Source organism: Cryptomeria japonica, chromosome 9 (genome assembly GCF_030272615.1).
Source record: "Cryptomeria japonica chromosome 9, Sugi_1.0, whole genome shotgun sequence".
Taxonomy (NCBI): Eukaryota; Viridiplantae; Streptophyta; class Pinopsida; order Cupressales; family Cupressaceae; genus Cryptomeria; species Cryptomeria japonica.
This window is the reverse complement of record NC_081413.1, coordinates 293,338,132-293,350,318: the sequence shown is the minus strand read 5'-3', so window position 1 is coordinate 293,350,318 and position 12,187 is coordinate 293,338,132. Positions and strand designations below refer to the sequence as shown.

Genomic DNA, 12,187 nt, shown 5'->3' with positions numbered 1-12,187 from the left:
AGTCAATCTTGTCGGATCAACACCACTCTAGGCAGCTAGACCTTCCTAATCCCATCCTCTATCTATACAAGCACACAAGGCTATGGGCACGAGGAACATAAATGATCTTGTTAATGTTTTTATCCCAAATATGTTAGTTAAGATATCACTTGTTAAGGAAACTCTCCAATGAGTTAACCTGGCATCCACTTTAGGACCCCAACCCCCATTGAGAGCCACTCTCCCTAAATGCATCTAGTACTCCTAACCCCTCAGGTTCATTACAAGATAAGATAAATGTAACCAATATAATAAGTCAAATAAGTAACTTATTCAAAGCAAGTCAAACATAAGTCTATCAAGTCAAAGTAGGATATATATATGTGTGTGTGTGTGTGTGTGTGTGTGTGTGTGTGTGTGTGTGTGTGTGTGTGTGTGTGTGTATGTATGTATGTATGTATGTATGTATGTATGTATGTATATGTCTATGTGTATGTATATTTATACATATACATATACATATACAAATATAAAATTAATTAAGGTTATCACTTGTACAACTCTCCCAATGGGTTGTCCTGGCAATCTCTTAGGATCTCGGCCCCCATGGAGAGAAACTCCTCCCTAAGACTCCAACACAACCTTCCCATTGGTTAACCCACCCCTAGGGTAAAAACCAAGCATAAACAAGACTGAATTGAGAAAGGGATTCATCACCCTAACATTAAGCCTCAATACCAAATCCACATGGCTCGATCAATCACAAAGGAGATAATCGTTCCACAACTTCATTATCCAAATATACTCAATAAATCACATCTAAATAGAGTTAAAGACATAAAGGTTTACCAGCCACCCCTAAGAGCCTCTAAGGATACTATAACTTGACCAAAACTAAAACATTAAGGTAATCTGTAGATCAACTTAATTGAATAATGCCACATAAGGTACGACATATCTAAGAATACATCATCATTATTAACCACCTAAATCAAATTAATCATTATTCAAGGATTTGATTTTAATTAACAACAATACAAAGCAATCCCAATAACACTTATTTCACATTATTGACTTAAAGATATGGTTTAAATAACAATAATAAGGTAACAAATTAAATAATATTAATCATTTTCAAATTTTATACATATATATGATTTCAATTAAAAGTAAATAGTTATATCCTAGAATTCAATTCCATTATTCAACCATAATTACTCCACATTAATTAATCTTACTTAAATGAAACTAATAATAATATTATTATATACACATACACTAACGTTATCAATTACTTGATAATTAACTCAACATAATATAATTAGCTCTAATTAGATTGATTAAAAATAAGTGGTTTTTTAACAAGAAAACCCTAAAATTTTATATGAATCATCCAACATTATGCATTATTAAGGATCGGATCAAAAGGTAACCCTAAGCTCAAATGCAACATTCAAGCATCATAAAATAATTAATGATAGGGCAAAAAATCTAAAAACAATTGTAAGTTTTAAAGCATAAGATATTTAATGAAATCATTTATTAGTTGGAAAACCAATGAAGAGGCATTCACGCACAAAGATAAATCATTAAACATAATATATTAACATATAATATAACATAATGTATTATCCTCTCTCTCTCTCTCTCTCTCTCTCTCTCTCTCTCTCCCTCTCTCTCTCTCTCTCTCTCTCTATATATATATATATATAATCATGCCTCGAGAACTATATGACAAAAATGGAATATTGAGCAACCAAAGATATTGCAATAACTATCTATATATGCATGGCAAAAAAATCCTAAAATTCAATATGAGCAACCAAAACATTATACTATATACAATTTTACCTGCCAAAATTTATTGGCCTAGGCGTGAGGTATAATTTCCTGGCATGAAATGCACACCACCCTAGGTGAAATGTGGATCTACATGGGCCTACTATTTTTGGCATGGGCCTCTATTTCTCATGTAGGTGTGGAGACTCTCACAAGTTGGGTTGCAGCTATTCTGACTCCAAAATGATCAAAACGTACACCGTGATATTGACAACTGAAAAAATCAGTCATAAATCGTAAAATCAATGATCAATAACATATGTATAACCTTCGTGTTATTGACAAAATGTATTTTTTTGGAACCAAAATAACTGCATCCTACAAGTCATGGGTGGAGTGCCCACGTAGGTGGGTAGAGTGCCCATGTTGTGTGGGTCCTCCCCACACCCCACCATCGTGGAGGCTCCCTCCCCTCCACGCAAACAAGGCAATGCCCTGCAAATGGCAGCGGATTAACAACAGAAATAAAGGCTAGAATTAATGGAAGAATGCCTCAGGAAGATGTTGAATGAGATGTTGCAGGCAATACACAAAATGGGAAAGTATCAGAGGCTTAAGAAACTATTAAGGTGAATGTAATTGGTAGGTGGAAAGCCAAAATCTTTACCAATGCCCTCCCTGCGTACAAGCTGGGTACTTAGGAACACAATACAGACACAAAACAAAGTGTAGGGGGATAAAGGAAATATAGAACCGTGATAGGCATTAAAATTGCTTAATTGAATGTTTCAAGGAAATGTCAACTCACGGCGTGCTATGATTGCAGAATCTAATCACAATTTAATCTACTGAAAATGGTTTCAAAACCTTTCATACAATAACATTTAGGCAAACACATTACTCAGCCAATCAACGAATTCCACAGGCTGAATTCTTCCTTGAATATAATGCATCAACAAAAATTCAACATTCAACCAAATATTTTCTCAGAAGATAAATGATCCTACCTCAAATCGCAAAGACCAAAAAGAAACTGAAGCAAGATCTGCAATCCCTCAACCAGCCAAATTCTTCTGCAATCTCCCGACTCCAATCCTCCATCCCCAAAACCAAATCCAATTCTTCCTTCCAAAAAGCCCCCTCCCCTATCTCCGAACGAGTTCGAGAATAATAAACTTCCCAAAACCAATCCACCATTACCGAACAATCCATTAAAATTAATTTGCTTTATCATTTTGCTCTAAAACTAGGGGGGCTCTGATGGGGATGCTGATAATGTTAATATGACTAGGGATCCCATAGTCCCGACCACTGTTGGTGCTGTTGACATGACTACCCCTGAAAGGAAAACCAGGAACTCATTGATGATAAAGATACGACCCCTATGAACACAGACACTGAGGGTCTTATGGGTGTGGAAATCCTTGACAACAATGCTTTGGACCCTGGAAATTTGGATACGGATTTAAACTTGGTTGAACAGGTGATGCATTCTATCCCTCTAATGGACCTAGTTAAGGATACTGATAACTCCATTGTTGGTGGCGAGCTCAAAGAGACTACTAAAACTACTGATGACTTGGTTGCTGAGAACCCCTAGGAGGCCCCTGCTCTGCAACAAATGGAAAAGCTGAGAATTGAAAACCTCGGCCCTATTCTTGATTTGCAATCTATCAAGGAGGAGGTCAAACAACTCAAGAACAAGATGGAGACTTGGGAAGCCCAAATGATGGGCCTGAACAAATTCCATATGCAGGTGTTACACAGCTCCACACTCACCCTCTCTCTGTTGAGGAAATGCTATGCTGACACTGAGGAGGACAAACAGGAGGCTAGGGACCTATACAAATTCATGTCTAATGAATGGAGCAGTACCATGGAGGTCATTGGGGTGCGCAAGGCACCCCTGTAGTTTGTTTTTTTCCTGTTGTTGTTTTTTATTGTTAAAAAGACTTGGTTTCTTTTTTATGGTTGGTGTTGTTAATTGTTGTTATAGTGTTGTTTCTGCGCTATGATTGATAGTTCTTCTATGTAAAGGGTTAGTGCCCTTGTTCTCACTGCTTTTTTTATCAAAAACATTAATCTTTTAATTATTTAAACTATTGAATTTGTTTAACAAATTTAATTAATTAATAACCATTGTTATTATTATATACACATGTACTTGCATACAATATTCAATTTATTTTTCTTATACATTAAATATTTTACATCGTTCATGCTATATATTTAATTTAGCCTTTTATTTAATTACCATTTATAATTAAGATTTTATAACATAACCATGGCACATAACCAAGAATCACATTACACCGACTTAACTCACACGACACATCGAACGACCTAGCTAACAAGATCAAATGCACACAGAGGTGAAAGGTGCTATCCCTACCCCCAAATCGGACCAACAAAGAGGTGGACACTCAGGACCTATGCACTACCTCCCAGTACCACCATCGGAAGTCAATAGGACATTCTCAGTCATGAGATCTGGAGGAGTCTATGCTCGGTACTTGCAACCCAACATCACAAATGAACACAATTACAAATATGATATACACAATATGTGTACCCACGTCAGTGAAGAGGAATCGTGACATCATATGTCTCTCCTAAAAGAGTGATAAGATATAATCCCCTTGCACCACAATCAGGGTCATACACATAATACATGAATCAATATCTCAATACGCTTCCACTATCATAATCAATCACATCCCATAATCTAGCTAAATCTGTTAGTACATGGATTAGTAACCATAAAATAATATGCATCCACCTAACATAACTTATTCATAATGAAACTTATCATAATCTATTATAACATGAACACTAACATGGCTTATATCTAACTCTAACATCATAACAGTCTCATGAAGATAAACCATCATAAAATGTAGCATCATCAAAACCACACATAAAACCAAAGGAGTCACCATGAGTCCATAGATTAAATGTCTATGAAAGGTGTATCACACATAACCCTAACTTCAACATTTATTCCATAATGTAGAATCAACATCATCAAAGTAATCATAATGATCCTACCAATGTCAAATTGAATATCAATATAAAGAATGAGATAAGACGTAAGGATATCAAGAGCCCAAACAAATCCATAAAAAAAACCAACACATCCAATCACAAAGAATGGATCAAGGAGGGGCAATGCATGCATACCATACGACCAAAATCCAAAGAGGGCCATGACAACATCATCTTCCACTGTAAATTTGAAAAGAAACAGAGCACCACGCATAGTGTTGATAGAAACACTGGCCTTTAATTTCCATTTTGAAGCAACCCATTCTCTAACCATTTCAATGGTCAATCTGAAGTAAAATAATTTCCCCACCAAGGTATTGTTCATTGTGAGAACAATACAATCCACCACCAAGTCTGGTAAGACAATAGTTGTACCTTCCTTAGTTTGTAAACATTATAGTACATAATATAAAATAAATTCCATTTATAATTATCAATATATGTTTTCAACTTATCTTTAAAGTTCTCAATTTCTGACAAGTGATTCTTTTACAATTAATGTTCTTTTTTGGAGACCCCACCCACTAGATATTTAAGTATCTACAAGACAAAATGAGGTAAGGCTCACCATTTAATATAAGTTTTAAATATGAAATTTAAATATTAATACCCAAATCTCAAAATGAAATTCATTTCAATTTTCACCAATTGTCTTACTATTCAATGTGATAAATATGTCTAGATATTTATTGCTGTAAAAAATATTACACCTACATGAGTTATTAGATTGTATGTTGTACAACTTATCATATTTTGCCTCATTTGTGAATAGATCAAATATTTTATATTTTATTTGCATTATATCTCATGAGGTATGAATAGTATTATAGGATATACGATATAATATAATGAATATTATTAATACCTCATGGTATATAATGCAAATAAAATATTAAATATTTGATCTAATTACAAATGAGGCAAAATATGATAAGTTGTGCAACATACAATCTAATAACTTGTGTGGGTGTAATATTTTTTACATCAATAAATATCTAGACATTTTTTTTTATTTAATTATTGGAGTAAGAGATAAAACATAAACAACCGACAGTAGCAGAAATGCAAACAACAACAACAATATTTATCACATTGAATGGTAAGACAAATTGGGGAAGACTGAAATGAATTTCATTTTGAGATTTGGGTATTAATATTTAAATTTCATATTTAAAATCTATATTAAATGGTGAGCCTTACATCTTTTTGTCTAGGTACTTAAATATCTAGTGGGTGGGATCTCCAAAAAGAACATTAATTGTAAAAGAATCACTTGTTAGAAATTGAGAACTTTAAAGATAAGTTGAAAACATATATTGATCATTATAAATAGAATTTCTATTTGGTTTAGGATTAGAGAAGCTATAAATTAATGTATTATTTAAATTATCAAGTGTGTATTTAATTTGAAAGAATTAGTATGATTTTGATTGTTTGGACAAAAGAATTGCATGAAATGTACAAATTCAAAGTATTCAATGTGATGACAAAGACATGATATTTTGTTTTAACATCATAATATCTTAGTATGTAATCTATATGTATACTTAATTAAATTGACTTCAATTTTGTGAAACTAAAATTTGACTACTATTACTTGTAATTTTAGTATAGGATAATAAGTGATTGTACATATTTTTTATATTTTAACAACACAAATTAAACTGAAACAAATATTCAAATGACACCACCTTATATATTTATTGATACTTTTATATTTAAATATTCTATTAACCAATCATAATATAACAAATACATTCTAACAGGAATTGGTTGTTACAAAAATCACACACCTACAAACTAATATATCCTTTCTAATCATCAATATATATGGACCAACATCTCCTCTTGACAGGTGACATCTTTGGCTGACTCTTGATGGGGTTATTTCTCAACTTTTGGATAAACACCTCATCATAGGAGGAGACTTCAATGCTATCAGGAATTCTAGAGATAAAAGGGGGGTTATTGTCAGACGCTCATTCTCAGCAGGACTTTAAAGATTGGATTGATAGGAATGGGCTTTTAGACATTGAATCAGGAGACAAATCCTTTACTTGGACAAATAGGAGAAAAGGATTTAGCAATATCTCAAAGAAAATTGATAGATTCTTTTGGCTGGGGGATCTCTACTCCTTCCCCTTTTCTTTCGAATGCTCAGTCCTAGCCTGCTCAGGTTCTGACCATTTTCCCATCCTTCTATCCTTTCAGGGGGACTCGGATAATTCAAAATCCCCTTTCAGATTTGAGAATATGTGGATGAAAGATCCAAACTTCCTAACTTTGATTGAAACCTAGTGGAATGAAGGTACATTTGAAGGCGTTATTGCTTCATTTCCAAGCTAAAGTATGTCAAGTAGAAATTGTTGCAGTGGAACTCACAACACTTTAAGAACATATTCTCTAGCAAAAAATCCTTAGAGGATAAACTTGTTGAATTAAATGCAAAAATCATCTCTGAAGATATGAATCAGGACACCTTTGATTTAGAAAAGAGGCTGCTTATGGAATATGAGGATATCCTTTCAAAAGAATAAATATTTTGGAAGCAGAAATCCAAAGAAAATTGGCTTCAAATGGGTGACAAAAATACCAAGTTCTTTCATAATGTTACAAAGATTCGCAGAAGCATTAATAGGATCACTAAACTGGATTTGAATCAAAATCAATCTATAGTAGACCTAAAAGAGATTAAAAGAGAAATAGGCTCATTCTTCTCAAAGCTACTGAACAATGAAGATGATTCACAACTAAATGAGCAGGAAAATCTTTTGCCCTTGATCCCAAAGATCATCTCGGATGAACAAAATAAGAAGCTCAATGAGAGCTTCTCATTGGAGGAAGTAACTCTAGCACTGAATCAACTCCCTTCCGACAAGGCCCCTGGTCTAGATGGATTCTCAACAGACTTCTTCAAGAAATGCTGGCAATTTTTTGGACAAGATTTAGTAGATGCTTTGGAATTGGAAAGAAGATTAGGTAGTCTTCTTAAAGAAATCAACAATATTTTTGTAGCCCTAATCCCCCAAAAGGATAAAGCTTCCAAATTAGGGGACTTCAGGCCTATTTCACTTTGCAACACAATTTATAAAATTTTGTCTAAGGTTATGACAAATAAAATGAAACTCCTCATGGCCTGCATTATATCTGAAGAACATACGAGATTTTTCCCCAACCCCTCAATTATAGATGTTGTCATTGTTGCTCAACAAGCTATCCACACTCTCCAAAACATGAAGAGACCAGGTATGATTGTTAAACTAGATATCTCAAAAGCTTATGATAATGTGGATTGGCGGTTTTTATGTAAAACTCTACAGGCTTTTGGTTTCAATAAAAAATGGATTAATTGGATCTTTGAATGCATCTCCAAACCTAAGTTTTCAATCTTAGTTAATGGGAAGCCAAAAGGTTTTTTCTCTTCTTCGAAGGGTATTCGGCAGGGAGATCCAATCTCTCCTTCTCTTTACATTATTATGGTTGAAGCTTTAGGGAGGTCCATCAAGTCAAAACAATATAGCAATCTTTTGGATGGAGTGAAAATCACTAACAATTTTGTAGCCACACATCAACAATTTGCAGATGACAACCTTTTTCTTGGCTCAACTAAGATCAAGGAAGCAACTCAGTTGCAAATGCTTCTGGATTCTTATGGGAAAGCCTTAGGTCAGATAATCAACAAAGAAAAGTCAAAAATTTTCTTTTTCTCCACCCCAGTCCCCTTAGAAAAAAAGATCCAAAGAATCTTTAACTACAAAATAGGCAATCTTCATTGTATTTACCTGGGCATTCCAATTGACAAAGGACTGAGAAGTTCAAAGTTATGGGACCCCCTTAAAATAAAGATGGATTGGAATATCAACTCTTGGAAAGGGAAGTGGCTTTCATGGGCAGGAAGACTAGTTATGCTCCAAGAAGTCATCTTTGTTTTTCCCATCTACCTTTAATCTTATCTTTCTCTCTCCACTGGTGTAAATTCTTTTATCATTAAAAAGATGAGAAACTTCTTCTAGCAAAACACTAAAGAAAAACAGAAAATAGCTCTAATTTCATGGGACAAAATCATCAAACTGAAGTCCCTAGGAGGTTTAGGAATCATAAATCTACTATTACAGAACAAGGCCTTGGGAGCAAAACTAGTATGGAAGATCCTTAAAGACCCCAAAGCAAGATGGGTCAAGATGATGGCTACAAAATACCTTGTAGATGGAGAATCTCATAACCTCCTGAGATCTATTTCCCACCCAAAAGGATCCAGGATCTGGAATTTCATTGTCAAATGCAAAAACCTAATTGCAAACTCCATATCTTGGGATGTCCACGATGGATCCTCTAGCCTCTTTTGGGAAGACTCATGGGGAGGATACCCAAGCATTGATAGTATTCTAAACATACCAACAACTAAACAATGGCTACAACAGCATTGAGGAACTCGGATTAGTGATTATATGGAAATTAACAAGGATAACAACATACAGGGCTGGAGATGGAAGCAAATGGAGGGTTTACCTATTTCTATCAATGAAATAAGTCAATTATCAGACCTTATTAGAGCTAGAAGTCTAAATCCCATAATAGGAAAGGATTCTCTAGTATGGGCCTCTTCCAAAACAGGCCAATATAATGCTAAAGATGGTTACAAGGTTTTAGAAAACTATGGAGAACAGGAGGATCAAGTAATCCCTCAAAAACTCTATTGGAACAGTAAGAACATCCCAAAGAAAGGTATTTTTGCATGGCTAACATTCAAAAAGAAGATCCTCACCGCACAAAGATTCACCAAGATGGGCTATGAGGGACCCTCTAGATGCATTTTGTGTAAAGCTTAAGTAGAAACAATAGATCACCTCCTTCTAAATTGTCCATTCACCTCAAAATGTTGGCGATGACTATGTGCAAAACTCGGCTAGATAATAGCTCTCCCTAATGACATAGTCTCACTTTTTCAATGTTGGCCTCTACCATTCAAGGAAAGCACCTTAAGCCAGATTCTAGAAATCTCTCCTTCCTGCCTTGTGTGGGATATCTGGAAAGAGAGGAATAGAACACTTTTTTATGACAAAGCAAGAAGATTTGAATCAGTCTTATCCTCAATTGAAACATCTATTGTTGAGACAATAAACTACAAATTAGCCTTCTCAACAGATTCCAACAAAGTGTTCTCATCCTGGGATGACAATATCAGATGCAATTGGATTGGAATCAAGATTCCTCCTTCATTGGGGGAAAAAACTAGTGCAAGAGCGAATGCTAAATGGTCTCCTCCAAAACAGGGTTGGCTCAAGTTAAACTTTGATGGAGCCTCAAAAGGAAATCCAGGTGCATCTGGCATAGAAAATGTGATAAGGGATCACAAAGGGACAATAGTTGGCAAGATGGCCATGCCAATGCCACCAGATGCTAACAATATAGCAGAGTTCAAAGCCTTGCACCTAGGCTTAATAGACTATCACAAACATGGGATCAAAAATCTTATAGTTGAGGGAGATTCAGCGATAGCAATTAAAGCAATCAAAACAAGGAGAATTCCAAACTGGAGACTACAGGCAATACTTGATAGTATTTTAGAGAATTTGACCAAGTTAGACAATTTTGTTTCAAAACATGTCTATAGAGAGGCTAATACAGAAGCAAATGAGCTCTCAAAATCTGCAGCAGAAGGTATTTCTCTACATTGGTGGGAGGATAACAACAATCTTCGTGGCTTTAATCTTTAAGTGAAAATATTCTCCAGAAAGGGGTCATGGACCTAGTGGATGTGCAAGAAGCCAATTTGCTCCTTCAATGCCTCCTTTCACTCCTCGAGGAGAGGATTAATCAGATATGTTATTAGTTGGTTTAATGGGCTCTACTTTTTACTCATGGGAGACTACGTATTACTTTTGGTGCCATTAAGATCTAACTTCCTCAAAGTTGTTTTACACTAACTTTTCACTAACATTTATAGTATGCAGGGAAAGGCTTTGTATGTTTGTTTTACAGGTTTTTTATATAAAGCTTCAGTTATCTCTCCCCGAAGCCTGGAAGTCTTTATGCATGCTACAACAGTTTAGTCTGATCTCTCATCTGGGACTCTTTCTTCTACTGATATAAGTATTTGTGGCAAAATACCATCCAATCTCTATATTTTTTGTAATGGCCAAGAAGCCTAACCACAGCTATGGTGGTCCGATTGTAAAAGTTCTCCATTCCTCATTGTTTGCAACCTAGGGTTGATCTGTGATATGATCTAAGTCCATAGAGAACAATTTGTACATTTTGGAATTATATATGGGCAAGACCGGAGGTTTTCTTCGTTCGGTTCTTTCCTACTGGTGCCCACACCGAACTGAACTTGTAAAAATAAATTTTTATTAATAAAATTATTATATGGCTATGGCCCATTATCAATCAAAAAAAAAATAACAAATACATTCATTCAAACTCACTGGACTATTTAAGTCCTTTCCTCATTGAAATTTAATTTTTAACTGCAAAAAATTGATTAATAGTTCAGTTAATAGTTGCAATACCAAGAAGCTAAACTTTTAGCTTGTGTGATAGTGCTGCACCAAAAACCAATAGAAATGCTTATAAGCAGATATGGGTAGAATAAGGAATGCTGGTAAATTATCTTTGAATCTTTTTAAGAATATTATCTATATAAAAACACATGGAAAGAGATATTTAATGGTAAATCAGATCTTTTCTTATGACTATTTTTAGAGTAAGAAAGGAAATAATATATCAATTGTGAATTCTCTTCGATTTCACATTGAGGATGATAGACCCTAGCCACAGATTTGAGATGTTTAATAGACCCTAGCAACAGATTTGAGATGTTTACAGTAAAAAAATAAAAATAATTTTAATGCCTATGTCCTAAATTAGGGCCTCCATCAATGATACTTGCTTAGATGATTTCTGGATTTGACTCTGTTAAATTGATCATGGTCAAATCTAGAAATCATCTAAACAAACTACAACAACATCAGCTAATTTAAAAAATGAAACAAAGCCTGATCCTACCATTTATCCGAGAATTGATCATCATTGGTCATCATGTAAATTGGTTTCAAACCATCTATATTTGATTGGTTTTTGAGTTGCTAAATCTGTTATTGTTACTTCCAGCTTTATCACTGATTATGTGTTGTTGTAATTTAGCTTTAGACCTGTTTGTCTCTTGCTGTTGCTCTTTATTGTTTTGTTGGACTTCATTGTCTTATCCTTTATGATTTGTAGATAAGGGTTTGGGCCCTTTCAAAAATCCATCATCTTTAATTTCAAAAAATAATTGATCATGATGTTCAACCAAACAAATGATTAACAACTAAATCATAAAAATATTATAAAACATAAATAAATTAAATACAATTAAATATAAGAATTATTAATTTGATTA

At 34.3% G+C, this 12,187-nt stretch overlaps 1 protein-coding gene across 1 annotated transcript; it reads left to right on the top strand.

The window, feature by feature from the left end:
- The first annotated feature begins 9,251 nt into the window (after nt 1-9,251).
- On the top strand, nt 9,252-10,520 carry LOC131858375 (uncharacterized). Its single transcript, XM_059211604.1, has 2 exons — nt 9,252-9,528; nt 9,949-10,520. Exons 1-2 carry the CDS (start codon nt 9,252-9,254, stop codon nt 10,518-10,520), a joined length of 849 nt encoding a protein of 282 aa, XP_059067587.1.
- Nucleotides 10,521-12,187: the final 1,667 nt, after the last annotated feature.